The following is a 24296-nucleotide window of genomic DNA, read 5'->3' on the forward strand; positions in this document are numbered from 1 at the left end:
CTTATAGTTCTCTTTGCCCTACCTTTGGTGTTACCATTAATAGATCATCCCACATTTTATATTATATATGCCTTCGTATTTCATTTAGCCTCAATTGATAAAGGTGAGGATTACTTTTTATCAATAATCCTCACTTTTCATTACACTACAGTTTTATTGATTGAAGTGGTGAGAGGCTCCATCATCAATAATTGAAGTATTATTGTCAAAGACAGGGCATGAAGACACATAGTTGGTTTCTCTTGTTATTCGTTTTTAGCAGTAGCAATGGTATTGAATGACGGTGTAGTCGATGCAGGTAGAATCTTCAAAAGGAGGAATATTGCAACAACCCACGCTAATAAAAATCCATGTGATCATCACAATCTTCTTAATGGAGATTATGAAGTGGGAGATATATTGAAGAATAAACTTCTTTTTTTCCCAAGTGGAGGAGTAGGTCACAAATACATCAATTCCTTGGGCATTGCGGAAATGAAGACGACTAGGAAGACTAAAGAGGTGTCCCACCTCCATTCTTGGAATAAGAAGAAGGATTCAGGGGAAGTTGCTAGGGGGATGCATGAGAGAATTCAAATAGGAGGAAACAAACTAGAAAAAAAGGAATGAAAAGAGAAGTTTAAGAGAAGAGAATGGGATAAAATGAAGTGCGACGAGTATATAGACTAGATCAACTCTTAAAAAAGGTGGATCCATTTTCAACATTGTCCCTCCTAACGTGCGTCTAGAAATAAAACAATTGCATGTGAAGGTGGGAGAATAAAGTATTCATTGTTTGATTCGAAATTACTTGAAGATTTGGGTAGATGTGTTCTAGATCCGCGCAGCGCCACCCCCGGGCCGCCCCGCCCCGCCCGACCGGCGGCGGGTCGATTCCCGGAATCGACCTGCCGCCAGTCGGGCGGGGCGAGGCTGCCCGGGGGTGCCGCTGCCGCGGAGGGGGCGGGAGAGGGGGAGGGGGAGGGGTGGCCGGGGAGGGGGCGGTGGCGGTGGAGGGGTGGCCAGGGGGGCCGGGAGGGGGCGGTGGTGGGCGGGGTGGGCGGGGATGGGCCGGTGGTGGGGCAGGGGTGGGCGGGGGGGCCGGGGAGGGGGCGGTGGCGGGGGATGGGTGGGCGGGGTGGGCGGGCAGGGGGCGGTGGCGGTGGGTGGAGAGGGGGCGGTGTGGGTGGAGGGGTGGGCGGGGTGGGCGGGGGGACCGGGGAGGGGGCGGTGGTGGGGGAGGGGTGGGCGGGGAGGGGGCGGTGGCGGTGGAGGGGTGGGCGGAGTGGTAGTGGAGGGGGGGCGGGGAGGGTGTGGGCAGGGTGGGCGGGGGGCAGTGGCGGTGGCGGTGGCGGGGGATGGGTGGGCGGGGTGGGCGGGGGCGGTGGCGGTGGAGGGGTGGGCGGGGGAGAGCACAACTGTGATTTTCGCATTGATTTTTAAGTTAATTATTATTTTTTGAAAAAAAAAGTTGTTATTATTATTTTTTTGACATGAAATTCATAAAAAAAACTATTATTTGACCATTTTTAGTTAATATTTTTGTATAAAAATTGTGATTTTGAGATGTTAATTCTAGCAAAAAATTATCAAAACGTTTAGTTTTTTTGTTATATTTATGTTAAAAATGGTTATTTTTATGTCCATTGTTAAAAAATGTTGTTTTTTAGAAACAATTATTTCATGTGGATTGAAAAATTAATTAAGGATGTATAAATATGTAGATTATCTAAAATTCAAACTATCGACTTTCTAATTTAAAAAGGCAAAACAATAAAAACCCCACTAAAAAAAAAAAAAAATTAAGATAGAGAACAAGAAAATATGAATAAAATGACCACTTCAAAAACTATCAAATTTAGAAAATAATTTTTTACATTTCACACACTAGAAAATTTAAAGTCAAAAAACAAGTCTTTTAAAAAAAGGGTGTGATGTAGAATACTCACTTTTTAAAATCAGGATGAAAATCACTACCATTCACTACCATTCTAAAACTTAATGCACATGAAAAAATTAAAGTTCCAAAAACCATGTTCTAAAAAAAACATGTGTATTCTGCATCACCACTCTTGAAAATCGGGTCATTTTTTTGCCACCTCTACAAAACGGGTAACAGTATCAGTTCCCGTTTCAAAGTTTACATTGTTTCATGCTTAACTCATGTTTTGGAAGAGATTTTCTGGATAGCTTAACGAGACTAGATTTTCACCCTTTAATCAACTTCTATGTTTTACTTTAGAGTGTCCTTGGAAAGTTTACTCTCCACACACATATTCCAAGGGCCTAAATTCCCTAGAATAATTGATGTATCTATGACAAAAAAGAAAAATCTAATTCATTTTAGATTAAGTGGTTGATTTTATTGGTTGTTATTTAGGTCATGGGTAGAATATATGAAATTTATGTTGTTCTGTTGCAAAAAGAAACCAATAGAAAACTTGGCTACATGAAAATGAAACTTCTTTTTCTTGGATGAAAAGTGATCTCTACAAGGTTCTACAAGAAATCTATCAAAAAAAACAACTCTTTTCTTTTTCTGTTAAACATGCTCACACATGCAACATCTATTGAAAGAGACTAAAATGCCTAAAATTCAAACTACCAAAATAATACTAGAATGCCTAAATGCAAGATTCTATATAATGCTATAAACAAACAAATGTCTTCTTTAAAGGTCCTAAAGTCAAAATTTAACCAAACAAGGAGGAACAAGTATCCAATAAAATATCTGTCAAGCAAAGAAAATTTCAACCTCAAGAAAAGATTCACACACTTGTTGGTAAACCAAAAGATCAGAAACCAAAAACCAAAGAAATAAAAGGAAAAAATATTTTCTTCTTTTCTTCTTTTCAAGGACTTAAAAGTTTCAATAAGGCAAAGCAATCAATTACCTCAAGATCAAAATCAATCGAAAAGACTCCAAACTTCACAAGCCATAAAAAATCACCAAGATGATGAGACTAAAGTGACTAAGGAATCAAAACACTTCAATAACTTGACTTGAAGGACACCTAAGGGATTCAGAAAACACAAATATTTTAGAGAAGCAAAATCGATCACTGAACCAAAATTTCAAAGACCTTCCTCAAAAGATAAAAAAGAAACCAAATAATCAAATTTCAAGAATGCAAAGCAAAGTAGTGAAAAGATTGTATTATAAGCAATTTGAAAATCAACTCAATATTCCAAAAGCCTAGAACAATCAAAGACTTTACCAAGAAGGTTTGATCTCCAAACTAAGATTGCTACAACTTTAAAAAATTGTAAACCCTGTGTTGTCAAAAAAAATTCACAAAAAGAGACAAATAAACCAACACCAGCAAAAAACAAGCCCATTCTAGACTGCAAATGACTCTAAAATAGCAGGAAAACTAGGCTACTCCCCCGTATGAACACAAAAATTTGAAAAAATGAAAATTTTCCCAAATATACATGATTATGTATAAGCAGATCTGCATGTACATGCAACTGTTTATGACTAAACAAGAGTATAGAATGGTTTCTTTCCAAGAAACCACATGTGTATGCTTTTGTATACAAGAAAAAGCGCTTATATGTCAAAAAGTAGGGGAAAATAAAAATTACAGAGCTAGCCTAGAATATCATACTAATTGCCCAGACTGAAAATGAGCCAATAATACTGGAAAAATCAAGAAACAAAAAAAAGAAGCTCGGATCAAGGAAAAATAACCTTTCTATGAAATATGACACTGTATTCCATAGTGGAGTTAGTAGTTCTATTAACGGGAAAAACTTTCCTAAGGCAAGCAGTTGACAACCTCAAAAAATTGAAGTCAGACTATAAAAAAGAAGCATACATTTAAGCAAGAAAACTATGTAAAATACGAAATTTGGATTTGAGAGGAGTACCTGTAGGTCCTACGTTTGATGTCGATCCCATAGGGTCCAAGCCCTATGCTTCCTCCAAAGTGATAAAACCTGTAACACAGTTCATAGAAGCATATATATAGAAAGTAGTTCAAAGTGTGTGCACAATAAACATTTTAGATCTTCAAGCATAAATATATAAATCATGATATATTAGACATGAATCATCAAAAACATGATATCATAACATATCGACTACAAGATAGATCTTCTTTATTGATATCAGCAAATAGTAGTGGAAAGATACAACTTGATCCGATCATGGCACCAACAAAACCTTCCTCTGGATCCGTCTAGCCCAGGCCTCAAATATTACCTCTCAAGCATGTGCAAAAGGATGCCATATAATGGAAGATGAGCATCTATGCAAGGAAACAAGGGTTTCCTATGTCTAGGAGTGCAGGAGGCACAGGGAAAATCAGACTTGATCTAGGGACAAAAGGACTATAATGTCAATATCCTATCTCTCCCTATAATTTAGGCCTTTCCATGAGGTGTATATATACCACCAAAAATCAGTTGATTCAGTTAGGATACATACTCTTGTAGGTGGGATTTCAGTGAAACCCATGAACCCTGCCCAGGAAATATGAAATATTTTTATTTTTTCATATTTTAAATTATTTACGTGGGTTCTGTATTATGGTACCCACATGTGTATGTGCTTTTTAATAAATGATCAAGTATGAATGGGAAAGGGCTTCCCAAGGCCATATCAGAGCATCAAAACTTCAGGAGTGCTGAATGATGTTATAATAGTTACCACCCAAAAGAGATATTGACTTCACTATTCAGTTGGTACTTGGAGCCATACTCATGTCTAGGGCACTGTATAGTTTTAATATTTCCACTCATGTAAGGATTTACTATATTAACATTGAATGCAAGACCGACTTAATATGTAATGTAGTGGATGTGTGTCACTGTATTGTTCATGAACAATTCCTTCCTTCCCGCTCTTCTATGCTGTGAAGGATCTCCTCTTGTCATATTTCTCTTGGCTAAAAAAAAATAAACACGGAAGGGGATTGCAAGATAAATATTGGAAGTGAATAACATGCAAAGTAAGGTGTAGGGTTATCATATAATTTATAATTGAAGGTGAGTGGAAATGTCATCATTTGCAGAGTTAGAGGCACATGATGGGCTAAGAATGAGTTGCAACATATGGCCAGAGACCAAAATGGAATCAAACAAATGCATAGTATCCACAACTGGTGTGTACCTTCAGCACCCTCCTCAACTCCCCTTTAGCTGCCACCAGTGTTACTCTTCATGGTGGACACTTGCATTCTAGAGGAGTAATTTGGCTACTTAAAGTGGCTGTTACGTAGGTCATAACTCTCCTCTCTGATGGAATACTCACCTTCAACACACAAGTACATGTCCATGAGTTGGGTTTCACTCACATGCCAAAGTCTTATGTATGGAAATGTTCCAATGAAGTTACTAGCAAGGACCAAATTATGGATAAACTCAACTTCTTTATACAAAACAAAATCATGACGAACGCAACTCTATTTGAAGGATTTATCATCGAGGATAAATAAGGACTCTCTACCAAAATCATTGGCCAATTCATGTTTCCTAATTCACATTGTGAAATCACCTTCAATTTGGTAAGTCCTTGAAGTCAAGATTTCAAATAAGGAAGGGTAAGGTATGTACATATATGTAGTCTAAGTAGTCATATTGTTGCATTGAGTGTATTTTTCTCACAAATTAGGTATCTCATATGTCATACATGGTTATTCAGTGTGGAAGAAAACATAAAGCTAAATTATTATTATTATTATTTATATAACATTAGTTACAAAATGATCGCTTGGTCACAAGAACTATCTACTTTTACTGGCAGGTTTTGGCAGGGTTTCAAAAAGAATCGTGGTTCGTGTAGGTGGATCAAGGAGAGACCGATTGTACTGGCACTCGTTTGAGCACAGTTTCTGTATTATTAGGCACTTTTGTGCCATGGTTCATTTGTCTAATCATGACTTTCATTGGTGGCCCTTGCACTGAACAATATAGCAATGTAAGTTATTAATCTTTACTTGAACACAATTTATGCCATATGTGAATGTAGTCTATGCCATATATCAAGGATTAAATCAACCGGATAAATATTTAGTAGAATGTAATGGAGGGAACAAAAGAGAGAAGTAATTTAGTAGAAAGTAACATTTAGAATAATAGAGAGAAGCTAGGGATGGAGATCAGTTGAGATCACTAGAAAGATCCATGGAGAGATTATGGGAGATAATTTTCTAGATAGATGGTTGAATGATATTTTTAATCATATATAGTTGTAACATATTTTTTATGGTTACTTAATGTTATATAAAAATACCTATTATAAAATGGAAATGCACACGGTATTGATTTATCACTTAGTCTCTATTGTAATCTCTCAATGTGTTTTCTTATCTTTTTGAATGTATTATTCACTTAGTGTATCAATTATCAACAATATGTATGTATCAATTTCAAAGAGATGTCAAATTAAACCCATCCCAAGTTTCTGAGTAACCCCACTTCAAAAATTGTTGAAGAAAATAATTCCAACCACATAATCATGTCAGTTAGGTGTCATAATTGTCAATCCAGGTGTCATAGTCAGTTTGAGTTTAGTCCATTTTGGTTGAGTTATAGTTAAGCTGCAGTTCAATTATTATTTATTTTTGTCTCATATGTAATCTTATTTAATTCTCACTAAGTAATGAGAATATTGATTTTGCTCCATTTCCTATTTTGAATTTATTCTCTTATCTTCTTTCCACCTTTGCAATCTTTAACATGGTATGGGAGTGTGACCTGCATAAGACTCCTTGAGAGAAGTAGAGAGAATGTGAGAGAGAATGAGGAAACTGTGAGAATCCTCCTCTATTTGAAGAAGCCACCAATCTTGCTGCAAACAAGATTATTGTCGTGAAGAAGGTGAGTCGAAGAAATTCAGAAAGTCAAATGAAGGAGAAAGTTGAGTTATTTTATCTTAAATTTCATTAGGGGGTAGACAAAGTAACACAACCAAAAATAATTGAAGCATGCATTATTAATGCACCCTACCAACTCAAGAGTTCATGTCAATTGTCTCCAGTTAAACAATTTTTCTCTACCATGGGTTCTCTGTGCCAAAGGAGCATTAACCAAGAAAAATTGAAAAAAGGAAGGGTTTGTTTTGAAAGTTTTTTCAAACAAAAAGAAAAAATAAAGCCATCATGGAATGATAATGACATTTTAGTGCACATTAGAAGCGTGGATAATGATTGAGCCACTACAAAGGTGTTTTCATTGAGGGCAGTTGCTATGTCTGCAAGTCGATTTGATTGTTGAGCCACAATGAGCCAATGCTCATCAAATGGGAAAAGCCAAGAGGTTGATAAATTAGAAGCAAAAACAAGAGTTTTTATAAGCCTATTTGAAATATTAGGAAGAAAAAATTAAATAATATTTTATTCAAATTAAAACTCATAAAGGAATGTGTAGATGACAACATTCTTCCCTTCATTATAGATGCAAAGACAACAAAGGAGGCCTATGATACCCTTGAGATGAGTTTTGGTCTACAGGCGAGTAATCAAGTTGAAGATGAAGAGTATGGTGAATCCCACAAGAAAGTAGATGAAAATGATGATGGTATGTTACTAGAAGCAAAGAAAGAGGACATAAATGCTCATGAATCCCACTGTGCTCAGTCGCAAGTGGATGCTGATTGTGAAGAATTTGCAGAAGAAGAAGAGAAAAAAGACACAAATGCTCTTGTATCCCACTGTGCTCAGCCACAAGTGGATGATGACTATGAAGAATTTGTAGAAGAAGTAGAGAAATAGCACAAAGATGCTCCCGAATCCCATTGTGCATAGACACAAGTGGGTGGAAATTCAGTGAATCTAGCAATAAATCTTGTTGATTACAGTGAAGTTTCCATTGGAGTAGCTAGTGGTATGGTGAATAAAACAATTAAAATTTTTGATGTTAATTTTGATCAAGAACATTTAGCCAATGATGAGTGGTTGCAAAGAATGAAACAAAAAAATTAGCAGAGATATGATGTTATTTGTTGAGAGAAGCCCACTTGTGTCTAAAAACCAAGTGGATGAAAAATTATTTGTAGTAGCAGAGGAAGCAAAGAGAAGAAATTGCAAGAGGAGAAATATCTCATTGTGAAGCAAAAGGAACAAAATTGATGTGGTTCTGCAGATTTTTTAAAATTAACATTGATTTTAAGTGTGGAGATGTTATCTGCAACTAGGAACAACTAACAAAATTTGAAGAAGAATTAAATTTCCTTGAAGCATGGCTTGCAACACCATATTTTGATGACGTTTTCATAGAGTTTGCAACAATGAATTTTGAAGACATGATGGGAACTACCATCTAATAGTGCTTATAATGAGAGCGAAATGTGCTAGTGCTCAGATCATGTTCTAGTGTAGTTGAAATTCACTGCCACCCAACAATGCTTCTAACCAGAGCCAAATGGAGCCTTTTTCATCAAATTTTGGTTATCTTGTTTACACCTTGCACTTTAATCACATGACCATCTTCATATAAGAAACATTAAAGACTAGATAAATCTTGGAGTGGCTTGGAAGTGCCAACTTGTAGGCCACTTGTCCAATGTATTAGAGGATCCTATATGGTCCATAGAACTTTGGTGTTAATTTCTCAGGTATTTTCTCTTTGGGTAATGATTTTTTATAGAGTTGGAGACTCAGGAGTATAGAGAGGATGTGGATTCATTAAGTTTTATAGTCTAGGGCCAACATTGGAAGTTCACTAGGAATGTAGCTCCAGTGTAGTGTCAAATTTCCTCTTGAATGAAAACATTCATGTTAAAGTGGCAATGGTTGTCCTTGCTACAAACACCAATCAATTTTTTTAGTGGGATTTGAATTTATATAGTTTTAATTTTCACTTAAATTAATAGCTTAGATATTATTAGAAACCAACTGAATCCTTTAAAATATTGGGATAACCAACATCTATGTTGAAACATTAATTTTTCTAAAAGTAGTTGAATTTTTTTAACCTATTCTTTTGCTGGGAGAAATACATCATATATTACTTCATGGAACAAATATTTACATGAATTTCCAAACATATTTTCAACGAAATTCACTTCCTAATAAATCCATAAATCTTAACATGTGAGTTTGTGCCCCACAAGATAGGGAATGAATTTCTCTACGAGAAAACATGCTAACATGTGATCCTGCTTTTACAAAGAATACAAATTCATGCATAAAAAAATTTCAATTCCCCTCTACTAAAAGGAGATGGTTCTACATGAAAAGTAGCCTCTCCCTAGATTTCCATGGAGATCCCATAATGGATAGCCAAATTGTGCACCAATAAAATCTTCAGTTGTCCCTAATCATCCTAGTGTTCCCAAGGAGAGGGCCTTTTCATGAAATCAGAGAAGTGAAAAATCAAAATTACTATAGTTAGCCTATAACTATGCCCATAATGTCTTGGCTAACAGGCATCCCTGCAAGACATTTTCAACCATTTCATATCACCCACAAAGATTACATGCAATATTTATAACATCAACTTACATGTAACATTTATAACATGAACTTGAAAGCCAAACCTTGGTGGAGGGAAAGTCACCCCAATACTTTGCGCTTGAAGGAATTGAAATTTAAAAATGGATTGGCACCTCCTTAATTAGTGTTCTTTAGAACCTCTTACCTTAACCTTTTGTTCAAGTGTGGAACTAGCTCAAAGGTGTATTACAAGGTCGTAAAGTGCGATTTCAAAGTAGTTATGGAAGGCATATAACCACTACATTTCAAATTTCTCTAGATAGGTTTAGACCTAACCTATTTAACTTGTTAGCTAAATCTTTTTCATACAAATTTCAGAGCTCTATGATTGTGCTAAGAGGTTCTTCGAAAATTCTACAATACAGTATCAAGGAGATGTATACTTCCATGTTTTTTATACTAAAAGACACTTTCTATAGCCCTTTATGAATATGTGCAACTCCATCCTCATTGTGGAGATGGCATGTGCCTTAAAAAATATTAATAACAAAAAATATATCAATGTTGGGCTGAAGTAAAAAATGAAATATATATATATATATATATATATATATATATATATATATATATATATATATATATATATATATATATATCAAATGAAAACAAATTTATCAAAGATTGAAACATATCCATAGTTTGCAGCTCACATAGTATCTATGGGGAAAGTCACTGACAATTATCTCACAACTTGAAATGAAATATTTGCAAAAGTAAACATTTTGGATTTAAGACATCTGTGGTTCATTTTTTTAACATATTCTTTTGTTGGGAGAAATACATCATATATTAAACATTCTTGATCTATCAAGTAAAAACAATCTCAAGCATTCCTATAAAGTAATTGGGTAAGTAGAATGTTGAATTAAACTTGATTTCATGTTTCATACCTTTCTATATGGTTGTTCATGGTGATTTGGAAGACACAGAAGAACTGAGTGATAGAGTTTATAGTCAATCCAAGATTTCAATGCCTATGGATAAATCATTACCTAAAAATCCTAAATTGTGGAGAATTGATTCTAAAGCTCAAGTGCTTCTCTATAGTTATTGGTAAGTTTCAATGAAAACACGAGGCATAATGTAGAAGTTTAGAACTAACCTCATTTCCAGAAGATACATGTAAAATAGTGGAAACTTTTACAGTGAATTACGTGCATGGGTAACAAAATTATTGCATTCAAACTAAATTCAAAAAACACCTTTGAGATAAATATGTATACAATGTACTGAAACCATTTCAGCTAACTAATTTTGTGGTCATAAATACACCTAACTACTACTGAAGTTAACAAATAATTCCTATCAATTTAATTACTAATAACAAAGGAGAATCTAAAGTATGATTCTCCCATTAAAAAAAAAAATATTAAAAAATAATACTAAAACAATCTCTTTTTGTGTAGAGAAGTTGTCACAACTTTTGAAAAGTGAAGATTTGCACATGTATAGAGACTAGTAAATAATTTGATAGATTTTTGGTGTGTCCACTTGTGACTGGAACAAGCATAGATCCATATTAGCTTTGTATCAGTCGGACATCAAGAGGGATCAAATCTTTGGAGCGAAATCCTTCCACAAGTTTTGCTCCCTTACAAAAGTTTTCACCTTAATGGATTTGATTGTTCTTGGTGTTTGATAGATTGAGAGTTCAAATGAATCTACATGAGTGGGTAGTGTGCATTATTAAATCAAATTACTTGATCAACTTCTCCACATGTGATTCTCTCATCTAGAAAAAAATAAACATTAGGGTGTACTCCAGCAAAACTAACTAAAGCCAATTTACATAAGGTCTATTGGATTTGTAGTTGTTTTTTCAACTCACCTCCACACATAGCCTAACTATTATAATTTTATAAATTTTATGTTTACTTTTGGTTGAGATGTGTCTATTGTAGTTGAATTTTGATTTTATTGAAGTATGACTCATTTGCAAGCTAATTTATAAGGCTATCACGACTATTACTTAGTCTTCCCTTTAGATTATAAATGAAACTTTATAATGTTTTGTCTTACCAGCACTGTCTAATGATGGTGTAATGAAGAATTTTAAAAAATTTCAAGATGCTTGTTATAGTAAAATTTTAATGATTGGAAAAATGATTTTATATTATATTGTCACAGATTGTGCTTAAATATGGGTCAGAACCAATACATTCTCATAAGGACGTCAAAAAAGATGTTTCTCCTTATTATCATAATGCATCACAAGGACCTCGACAAAGATGTTGTTCCTTATTATCATAAATCATCAAAATTTCATGAAGGACTTGCAAAGCTACTTGTGTATCACAGTCATGTTGTAGATATTTTTGCATGTGCTCTTGATCAAGTTTGTGAAGCTATCATGTACCATTTTAATTGCTATCTATTATCTTGTTCTTGATATTTCATTCATGTTCGTCATTTAGCATGTTAATGTTCATTGGAAGTACCTATATCTTTTATTTTGTTTGTTATAAATAATGATAGATTCAATTAATATTTTAAATTCAAGAAACATATTATATCCATGAATAGTAATTTCATGAGGGGCTTCCATCTAAATAAGGATTAAGAACCCCTTGAATATTTATTTTCAAAAGATCGAGTGTATATGACATTAGAAGCATGTTGTTGCAAATATATGTGAAAGGGAATGTTCCTTTCACTGCTACAACCATGCATTGAAACATCATGGAATGAATTTGAGGTTTTTCTATGGCTGGTGCCTTGATTTAGAATTATGGCATACAATGTTTTCCAAGGAAAATATCTTGAAATCCTCTTGCGCCTCAAAATATAGATGGAGGTTAGCTCAACCAACAACCGCAATCTAGGATGGGGTTTATTTGAAGACCCCTTGTAAATTGGAGGCTCTTTGGCCATTGTAATTTTATTTTTTCTGAGGTGTCTCCATTATTCCTGTGTGAATTTGTTTTAATTTCTTTTACAGTAATTGGAAGAATTTGTATCAAGCAAAATTTGCAGCAATGCTCATAGTAGAAGTGTAATACATTCGGTCTCAAAATGTTAGATAGGAAGGCCAAAAAGAGACAAAATACTAGCATGAATTTGTACAACATAAGTACTTATAGATACGAAATTGTCTAAAAAATTCTAATAGTATAGATTCGATGGGACAAGCTTAAACTCCTAAGAACTTTATAATACATATAAACTTATTAGAGGGCCTTCAGACTAGTGGATTCATCTGTTGCTTCATTGGATGAGTCTGAGGTTTGCATGACCATTTCTAGATTATTTTGGAGCTGATGGACTGTGTTTTAACCCAATAGATCTCCATATTTAGAATTAACAGACTGCACCTGGTTAGAGGCCCCGTTATCTAGAGTACTCGCCTTTAGACAATTTTACCACCATATTTCTGATTATATTATAATTTTTCTTCACCACATTTATTTGGCATGCCTACTGTGTGAGGGTTCATACTTTTGTGAAATATGGGACATGAAATTGTTGTTATGTTCATGAATGTTATCATTGGCCATAAGAATCAACTTGTGGTTACCTTTTATTCTTTTCTCATGACTCTACAAAACTTATCTTATCTCTTGGAGTTCACTATAATCTATCTGGATAGAACATAAAATCAACACAAAACCAAATAGAAATATCATTGTACTCTTCACCATCAATTCTTATGATGGGATCACAAGTAATATTGGGTAGGACCAATAAGTCATGATCCTAGAATGGTTAGGGCATTACAATTCACAAATACATAAGCATGCAAAGAGTGGTATGGGAGCATGTGAAAAATGGGGAGCATTGCTTCACATAATTTAAACTTCCAAATGGCTTGTTATCCTTACAATAGGCCATATGCTATATTAAATGCAAATTAAGTTCCTTCTTCACTATCATATTAAAATATAGTTCAGGAATAATGTTTTCCATTTGTAACGATGCCCCTTGTGTTCCATACAACATGCCATACGTTGGAATAAATGAAATTTATGTGGCTTATTCACCATCATATTAAGATATAGGTTGGGAATAATGATTTCCATTTGTAACGATGCCCCACTCTTTCATCTAGTTTTGGAACAATGCTTGCCATTTGTATTGACAAAGAAACTTGATTTTCATACCTATCTACTACAAGATGATTTCCCTCATCACATGGAAATATTGAATTTTAGATAATGATCTTATAGTGATATTAATCATTTCTATCATTGATGCTAGAAGGAAATCCATAGAAATAGTTTCAATTACCATATGTTTGATGATGTTTTTGGAATCACTTTTCATGATCATATTTCGAAAATGAAGAGAAGCGACAATTGTAATGCCCTATAGAAGAGCATACACTTCAGCTTGGTTGTTAGTGTCGATAACAAAACTATAGGAAAATTCAGATTCCATTTTCCCCTAGGGTTTAAGATAACCCCTATGAAACCTCCCACCACAATATGTGCTTGCTTTAATATTACTACCATAAGTGAAGAGATTATATTTCTAGAAAACACTGATAGTAGAAATCAACGTAGAAAGAAGAAAATGTTTTAACTAATATGTCTGGATCTATGTCATACCAAGTTTGTTATGCATGGGGATGTGGGTACACAAGGACACATACCAAGTACATGTAGAGACTCCCTTCAAATTTTAGGGGATAGCATGGTACACTGGGAGTAGGAAAAAATGTGCTCTGCCCCAAATATATAACTATTAAAAATGTGTTAATATTCAAAAGTTTGAACTTCGAAAATAACTATTAATAATACATGCATGATGATGGGCTAGGCCTTCAATAACTACACACATAGATTACTTTTTATTAACTTTTAATCTTCCCAAAGGTACAATGAATTGATCTACTGACCTATGGTTGTTCACATTTCTCAATAATATTAATATTTAGAAGACATGATAATCCATAGGATTAAGTATATAGCATTCTCCCCTTAACCTAAACGATTGTTTATGAGTCCAAGCATCTGTTTGAACTTTTCAAACTCTTCTCTTCCAACTGCTTTTGGTGAAGATTTTTGCAATTTTCTCACTTGTGGAACAATGTATCAAATGGATGGCCTTGGCCTCTACATAATGTTGAATCAGATGGTACTTCATGTTGATGTGCTTTTTTTGACCACGGAATTTAGGATTCTTGGCCAACTTGATTGTAAAAGTATTCTCAATCAAAAGTCGAGTAGAATTACTTGTTTTTTCCGAAAATCCTTTAGTGTATTCTTGAGGCACACAATCTCCTCTATTTCCTTTGTAATTGTCACTTTTTCTACCTTTATATTGGAATTTGTTGGAACATACTATTTTCATGATCTCAATATATGTATTGATTCGAGATTCATCAGGTGTCCTAAAGTAGACATTCCATTCTCCTTATCCCCATCGAAGTGTAAATTTGTGTATGAAACTAACTTTAAGTCCTCAACATTAGAGTATTTCAGCCCAAGTTCTTGAGATCATTTCAAGTACGTTCGAACTCTATTTGCATTACATCAATACCCTTGACAAGTTTTTTGAGTGAACTTAGAAGGTATTCCAACTGCAAATGAATTATCTGGTCAAGTAGTGGAAAGGTAAATGAGACTCCTCCATAGTTTTCTACATTTGGTTGCATCCTCCAATTCATTTATTTCTTTTTTTTATATAAGATCAAATTTTACTCCATTGGAGTACACAAAAGATTACAATTAGTCATGCAAAATCAATTCAATAAATTTGCAACGTACTTATTTTTGGAAAAGAATACATACCGTGGATTTTGATTTACTTCAGTAGTAAGTACTCAAGTAGTAGTGAAGATATCCCATGTTTTCATCTCAAAACCATTCAATTCTTTATATATGGATGTAATATACACATCATTGTTCTATGTTATCAATGTTGCAGGAACCATCTCCCTGCCCCCTAGTTCGGGAGGGGGCTTCAGATTTCAATCAGATTCACAGGCATCAATAAAAAGCATGGTTCTACCCTTTTTTCAAAGTTCTTACTTTTGAAACAACAATAGTTTCGAACTGCAGTTCTAGCGTGTTTTTGCAGGCCCAAAATGTGGTTCGGACATAGTTTTGGAAACCACTTGCATGGTTCCACAGAGAATTTATTTATTTTTTGGTAATTTTTGAACTACTATGTGTGGCACCATGCTTCTCAGACACTCCCAAGGCGCGATTTTGATGCTCCCTAGATGTTCCTTAGATGATCCAAAATGGTAATGTCAAATTCTTAAACTAATAGTGACATTCTCCTTTATCTTTCATTTTCACCTTTTACTTGAATTTTTAACATTACCATTAAATGACTCACAATGTTTGAGAGTGGTTCCAACCTCATCATACCTCATATGGATAAAATATAATTTCATATTCCATTCAAAATTTAGTAGATTTCATAATTTTTAGGATTTCAAGATCAATGGGTTTTGGAATTTCATTATATTATATCATTTATGATGGTTGTGATTGGAATTTAATCAAGAGCACCAAACCATATATGTACCTTGGTTTTGGTTGTGTTGATTATTAAACTCCTTTGTCATTAGCAATGATGTACCCTTTTCTAAAGTCAAAATAATTGATGAGGTATGTCAAGTTTTTTCTACCATATTATAAGACTTGGAATAGGTAGTTTGATCAAATTGGGCAATATTGACTAATATTGTTAGAGAATTGAAGTAGAGAAAAAGGATAGATAAGAAGAGAGGAATATATATTCTAGATGGTTTATGCATCTACATGGTTTATTCTTGAATAATTAATAATCAATTTACTATGGATGTTATTTCTATCGTGATTTGTGCACAATACTTATTCTTTGATATACTCTGCAACTAATTTGGCACTTTGGATGTTATTTTTGAACATAAATTCAATGATAAAATACACGAACACCTGCAGACAAAGATATACACACACACACACACACACACAGATATATATATATATATATATATATATATATATATATATATATATATATATATATATATATATATATATATATATATATATATAGATACACACACACACACCCTTTCGATACTCTTCTCTTCTGAGAATTTTAGGAATGTTTTTCTTCCAATGCTTCACTTCTTGGAAACATCCCCACTTCATGCAACATTTCCTCTTATCAAAAGATCATCTACATACACCACACATCATACACAATTTTTCTAGCTTTCTTGAGAAACAAAATTTTATGATCAATATTAAATTTCTTAAAATTGTCTCCATAAGATGCTAAGCTAGCTTTAGGCCATGTAGAAACTTGATGGGATTTCATTCTTTATGATCTTGTAGGCCAGTTGCAGCCAAATGCTTTGGATCTAAATGGAGGAATTAACCAACTTCCATGCCCCGTTCCTAATGAGAAAGTCATACTCCTATTTCATAGCTTCCTTACACTCATCATAAGGAGTGACTTATTCAAAGGAAGTTGGTTCAAAGTGAGTAGATAATTTCTATTCACAATCGTATGAAACTTCCATATCATTAACATCACCTGAATTTGAATCAGCTACATCACCTCCATTCTCTTGTTCTGCAAAGCTTTTAGTTCTCGCCTCTCCAACATCATTAGTATGAACAACTTCATGTTACTTCATGAGCCAGTTTTCACACTTCTACGATGTTTGAAGCTGATGAATCGATTGATATTCAGCTACATTTCCATCAAGATTCAACCTTTCAATCATCTCATTCACAGCATCCATTTGAACCTCTTGTTCTGATGAAGTGGCTAGAACTTCTACATAAGGGGTGGATAGTATTTCATCCATGATATATTATTACTAAATGTAGATGCAATGGGAATGAGGCCACACAAATTAGAGGGTAGCAATTCTAGATTTTTGCATGCTCTTGGTGTGGAATCATAAAAATGTTTCTTTCTATCTTTGCCAAGGATACATGCATCACATTGCTTCGAACTCCTTGGAATGGTAGAAAAACTATAATCACCATTTTTCTTCAATATAAAAATACTATCATAATTGATGTGGTCAAATCTATTATTCCACAAGAGATTGGATGACAATGCACCCATCATGTTGAGAGAGATATGAAAAATTTTGTGCCTATGCAGATGTTCCTTTTAGCTTCAATAATTTGTCATCCTCCCATCTTCTCATCACGATGATGTTGTTGAAATACATCCTTATTTGAACTTTTCCATAAAAAATGTGAATAGTATGGCCTTGTTTTCAAATGTGCACAAGAGACAAAAATTTCCTCCTCAACTTAGGAGCATAGGGAACTTCATGAAACTAAACAAGTCAAGGCTCATGGTTTTAATTCTTGTAGGTTTGAGATTGGATCCATCTACAATGTGTACTCGACACTCTACATTGTCATTCAATTCCTTAAATAAATATCTCCAATAAGTTATGTGGAAAGAAGAACTAGTTTCAAGCATCTCTCCAATAAAAAAATGAAGTGCAACACTAATTTCAAGCATCTCTCCATGAAAGAAATGTTTTCTTAAACAAATCTTCATTTATGTGAATATTTCAATGAACAATAACAAAATGAGTGGATCAAGGATATTTATCATTATCTTCCTTTTTTTCTTAATTTTCTTTGATCTTCTGTCATGGCATCCTAAATATCCTTGCATCATGGCCATTCATGCCACAACAAACATAATGAAGATCATTCTCACTTTGGTTAGGCCAACCCACCAGGTCTCTAAAATTATTCTTTCCATATGTTCTCTCACTAGCTTATCCTCTAGAAGAATCATGTGATTGATTCTTTCATTTTTATGCAAGGCACATAGCCTTTCATGTGGGATGAGTTGGCTTCTTCCCAAAAAATTTCTCATGTTTCACAATTTTCTCCACCAAAGCATCAAAATTGATGGATTTCAACTAGCAACTAGCTTAAAGTGATTCAAGATAGTGAGAAGATGTGGGGTAGGGTGCCTTGATGAAGGTCGTGAGATTAGTGTCCTTTCTTGCACTAGTAGTATCAATATCATAAATGGTGGTTGTAATTTTGAATTTAAAGTCATGGGATCATCATCCTTCATTTCTAGATTGAAGAGCTTCAATTGCAATAGAATTATCTCCAAGTATGAATGTGAATCATACAAATATTTCAAATTTTTGAAAACACCATGAGAATATTTGATGGATCTAATATGATGACTCACCTCTTCACTTACAAAAGAAACAATCAAGGCATATGCTTTCCTATCCTTATTATTTTTTTCTATGTGGTTCATAGACCCCAAAGATTGATGACCACTACGTCTGCAAAATATTTATACCATGCAGTTTCAAGTGAATGGATCACTTCCTATTGGTTCAACTATGGAGACCAACCCTGAGAGTATTGAGAGATTGGACCCATGACCTCTCAATAGCAAAGGTGCTTTAATGATTGGGACTCAACCAATTTAGCTTACCCTTGGGGCTATGCTTTATTATCTTTATTCATTGACATGGAAAGTTCTTCATTGATGTAGGTTTGGTAGGTGAAGTATCCCCATCACAATTTCCATCCAAATGACCATTAAAGATAAGAGTATACTTAATATTTTTTTACCGTTCTACATTATTTTCTGCCATTGATCACTAGAACAACAATTGAGGCAAGATAATACATTTTCATAAAGCAAGGTAGCACATAGATGTAGCATGTGGATGTCATGTATAGATAACACCATTGATCTATCATAGAAGAGGGCATAACTTTCTAGTTACTATAAAAGCAAGAGCTCACATAGAAATTTCCTTCAAAATCCAAACTCTTTTGGTGAACCGAGAATCTAGTTAGTATTATTTGGCTTTAGCATTCAATCAAGATGTGTCCTCTGTATAGAATGTTGAAACTTTGCTAATACTTTGTAAAGGGAAGTTAACCCAATCCGTGCATCCAATTTTTTGGTATCAATCTTTTATGGTTTGCTTTTATGAAAGTGGGAGGTAGTTGTAAGTTTGATTTTCAGTTAGTTTTGAATTTTTTAAATAGATTTTATAAAGTTTATGAATGTTTTGAATAAAATAAATATTGAACTAAATATTTTGAAACTTAAAAATAGATTTATATATATATATTTTTTTTTTAAATTTGAATTTCTATTTTCTTATTGATTTGTTCTATATGAAATGAATAATTTTATGTGGTTATAAATAAAAAATTTCAAAAAAGAAATTTATTTCAAAATAAATAAATCTATATCCCATCAGATATCATAAGAACACACATCATAACAATACACCCATCAAATCTTAATATTTATAAACATTTGATTTATGTATAAAAAAAACTCAATCAATGATTTATACATAATTAATACAACTTAATTTTAAAGAAACAATTCATAATTTAAGTCTTTACCAATTCTATTAATACGAACCCTAACAAAATCTCAATAAAGACAACATCTAAACTGATCAAAACAACCATTTTTACCATAAAAATAAAATATGCTTCACAAAACAAAATACTCACGAAATCATATTTTAAATACGATATATCTTATTCTAATATGTATGTTATTTAAAAAATGTAGTCATATAGGAGATGATTCACAATACAAGAGACTTACGGAATAATATTTTATATATGATATATCTTATTTTAATTCATTTTTTAATGAAAAAAATTTATTACGGAAATGATAATTCAATATTTATATTTAACACTCTATTTTTTTTTCTCTGTAAAAACTAATTCTATTAAAAAAGTGAAAAAATATGTACAGTGAGGTCAAGACCTCAGAGGAGGCCACTGCCTATCCTCAACCAAAAGATCAGGGACATTACAGTTCAGCCCTTCAGGCAGATTTACAATACAAATTTCAAAAATTTTCCTCTGGTACCTGACATACTGACCCAACTGAACAAACCTATCAACTTCATTGCCTATATTGACCAAAAAAACAGAGTAGCAGCTAACATGGACATGTTTAAGCCAAAATTTGAAGCCTATAGTAGCTGTTGTTGCTACCTGTAGCATAAGAAGAGACCATACATAGACCTTTGACTTCCAACTCACAAACATAATACCAAGATTGCAAAGCATATAAGTAAGAAGGTGACCCGGCATGAAGGAACTGTGATCAATCTGCATGACTTGGTGAAGCGACCCAGGTCACTAGACCTTCTTCATCCAAAACCGGCTCACCATCATCAGGATTAACAACCAAATGAAGAACCCCCGCTTCTCGTTGAGATGTCCTGCAAGCTATATCATCTTCCTGAATTGGACCCGGCTGCTGAGGCGCGTCCGATACCGGGGCTTCCTCATTCAAATGGTCCATATGAAAAACTCGCCCCGTCAGATCCCCCAACAGAACACTATCGTCCTGAGAAAGAGAAGGAGTGGATGGAGATGGAGAAGGAGCAGGCGAAGACGAACTGAATTGGATGCCCTCCTCCTCCGAAACAAAGATGGTGAAATTAACAGTCACTCTGGGCCTGTTGAGTCGACTCTGGAAGATGAACCTGGAGGTCTGGTACGAAGAATTCAGGAGAGGCCTATCTCGGTCCTCAGGCGGAGAAGAAGGAGGAGCCAAAGCTATGGGAGCCACATTCTGAGGGGCATTGCGTTGAAGGCCACCTCTGTTACCAGAATGACTGCCTCGGCGCGGGATTCCTCGTCATAAGCATAGTCATTAACTACGGTACGCAGATCCATATTAGTGAACCAAACCATATGCAGAGCAGCCATGCTTGCAATGAATTCAAACCAAAATCGAGGCAACACGGTAGTTAATTCCCCTGCCCTGAACCTGATATACCAACCTACGACTTGTACTATACAATCCTTCCCCCTGCCATCTGTCAGGCCAGGTGTCTGTCCCACGAATTCCTTTATTGATTGTTGGTAGAGTCACCCGGATCCGGGTTATATTTAACACTCTATTAATTGTAATACCATATTTATATACATAATACATATTTACTATTTTATTTCTTTATCATACACTGAAATTGTCCCTTTGTCATATAAGATATGATGTATACTCTAACAAATTTATGTGAGACATGTTATTTTAATTTAAGTGTTTAAATTTCATATAGGTAACTCACAATTTATGATCAAATTTTAACAAATTTATTTAATATAAATAAATTTTTTATTTAATTAGTTATATTTAGTGAGTCTAAATTGGAATTCAACACTTCATTATTGTATTTTGTGTAAGAGAGACGTTATGTAAGTCCACATTTCAATAAAGACATTGTGTAAGAGAGACGATGTGTGTATTTATCCGCATAGTTTTTTTTTTTTTGTGAGATTTTCATATTTTATTGTTGATATAAATTGATTTTTTTTATTATAAAAGAAATCATCATTTTTAAAATTTTAAAATTAGTTTGGATCAAAACGTTTTAAATTAATTAACTTGTAATTTTTTTAAAATTATTCGTAAAGTTTATTAAATTTTTTGTAAAATTAAATATTTAATTTATTTTTTGGAAATTAAAAATAATTTTTTGAATTTTTGAAATTTAATTTTTTTATTTTTGATTGATTTAAACTAATTTTATGTGGTTTAAAATCAATTTATCAGAATAAAAATTATTTTAAAAAAAAAAATTTCCATCACAAAATATTTTTATAAATCTATTATCTAATATAAAAAAATATATTTAAATTTAACTGTTAAAAAAAATATTTAAATTTAACTGTGTACGGCATTTTATAAAAATTAAATTTAACTGTGTACCGCATTTATTTTATTTTATTTTAGATGTGGTTTTCACGCAGAGTCTACATCATTTACTTTTTATTTTATATATAGTCGATTAAAAATATATCAACGTGGAAGAGATTTTACCTGGATTGCAATAAACTTTCACGGTCACCATATATATATATATATATCATAGTTACCAAGTTCGGATTTGGATTTGATTTGGTATCTTAAAAATTCAAATTATAAATATTTAATTCTAAAAAAATTAGACAGTACAGTTCTTAAATTTTTTTTATTTTTATAAAAACAATATTTTTTATTATTATTTTTAATTTATTAAATTAATCATCACACAAAACTTCTATATCTTTCAAATGGAATAATCTATAATGCAACATTTTAGAGATGGATGTGACATTGCTATGGATTATGGCTCATGGCAAAGATGATGGGGTCTCAAATTTTCCGGCAACTCCTATTTCCCTGACGTACGTTTTCATCTCCCGGAGGTCTGACAACAAACAGGAGCCGCCGCCACCACTGTCCTGCGGGAGTGATACTTACCGCTTGCTGCATTCAATTTGATATTTCAAATTTCAAATTTTAGCGCGCCCACGAAAACACTTCATGAATGCCCGAAATTGGACACATCTATGCTATGGCCTCGTTGTTTTATCCTTTTTCTTAATTGGTGGTTTCTGAAAATAATTCTGTGAGGGTTCAAATCCTCTTCTTATAATTTTGGAATGGTCAGGGGAATTGATATTGAAAACGTTTATGCTGTCCATGATCGTCTCTTTTCATTTTCGGCAGAATGCAGATCCTCGCTAGCATCCGAACTCATATTGGGGATGCATGGGAGTTCCGTCCCAATTCTGGCAGACGAAAGAGCATCTCGGTTGGAACTCTGGTAAGTCGTTTATTTGTTTGGAGAAAAAAATAATCTCTTTTTTTTAAGGTAACCATGGATTTTGAGAATTAAAGGAAATGTCCACGGTCTGGTTCTATTTTTTTCAGGTTGACCATTCGATTGTGGAGAGCTATGCATAAGGGGGAAGACCGTGCATATCCCACACATGCACTAAATGGAGCTGCCAAACTATTTCTGTTCGGCAATGACACCACAGTTGTCAAAGTCCAGAGTTTGAATTTCTGGCATATGGATTCTGTGTCCATGCGTCTCTACTAACAACTAGAGCCAATGGATTAATTCTGTAGGACCTTGCGTTTGTTGATATATGCTGGTTGGTCATGCTATGTAGTTTACCATTTGTATGTTGATGTAAAATCTGTATGATATGTGGAATTTCCTCGCATATGGTGGAAGTCATAAATGATAAATGAGGAAGAGAGAATACTTTCTGTGGGAAAAGTTTATCGGTGTATTTCAATATTTTGTTATTTTTTTAATTAAAATTTTATAATCTTTTTGAAATTTGGCCACTTACTTGTGATGTAACTGTATATAGTTGTATTTTTCTAAATTTTTATGAAATGAAAGAAATGGCCATTATATCAAGATGTGTTTAGTTTTAATATTTTTATTCATTTTATTAATATTATTATTTTACATGTTTAATAAGTTATAATTTTTTTTATTAAAATCAATATGGTAATTTAAACTAAAAATGGTCATTGTAATTATATAATTTTTTTTATAAAGTTTATCTTGTAATTTAAGATAAAGTTTTTTATTATTTTTATATAGAAAATATTAAAAAATGAAAATTAGGAAAAAAAATTTGGTAACATCAATTATTCAACATCCTAGGTTTTTAAAACTATGGTAAGATTGTGATGAAAAATGAAAATTGTATTAATATAAGTTTATTTTAATTATTACTTCAATAGAATGATAATAATATGTCTATAAGAGAATTTCTATTTATAAAACATTTATTTGGTGTTTTTAGTATAAGTTTTTATTAACTCGTCCTTTATTTGATTGTTTTAATATAAGTTTTCATTACCTCATTTTTAAAACAATTATATGGAAAAATATAATTAGAGATGAACATCTATACTTATTTTATAAATATGGAGATATTAATTTCATATATGTAATGATCTATTGTTTTTAAAATAAACAAATAATATAAAAGCATTCATTAAAGTTAAAGATTTGAATAATTTACATAGCTAGTAAGTTTGGGAAAAAAATAACATTATATTAAAAATATTCTAAAGTTCTATTATAAATGAGCAATTGCTTGATTATATCAAAAATTCCTAAAATAAGAAATACTATATAGT

General features: G+C 33.3%; 1 protein-coding gene across 1 annotated transcript; it reads left to right on the plus strand.

The window, feature by feature from the left end:
- The first annotated feature begins 22789 nt into the window (after positions 1–22789).
- LOC149252089 (acid beta-fructofuranosidase AIV-18-like) lies at positions 22790–23348 on the plus strand. Its single transcript, XM_089454070.1, has 2 exons — positions 22790–22953; positions 23061–23348. Exons 1-2 carry the CDS (start codon positions 22790–22792, stop codon positions 23230–23232), a joined length of 336 nt encoding a protein of 111 aa, XP_089310196.1. The 3' UTR covers positions 23233–23348.
- Positions 23349–24296: the final 948 nt, after the last annotated feature.

Source organism: Pinus tabuliformis, chromosome 7, assembly GCF_031772625.1.
Source record: "Pinus tabuliformis cultivar Carrire ecotype Pingquan chromosome 7, CPIR1, whole genome shotgun sequence".
Lineage (NCBI taxonomy): Eukaryota > Viridiplantae > Streptophyta > Pinopsida > Pinales > Pinaceae > Pinus > Pinus tabuliformis.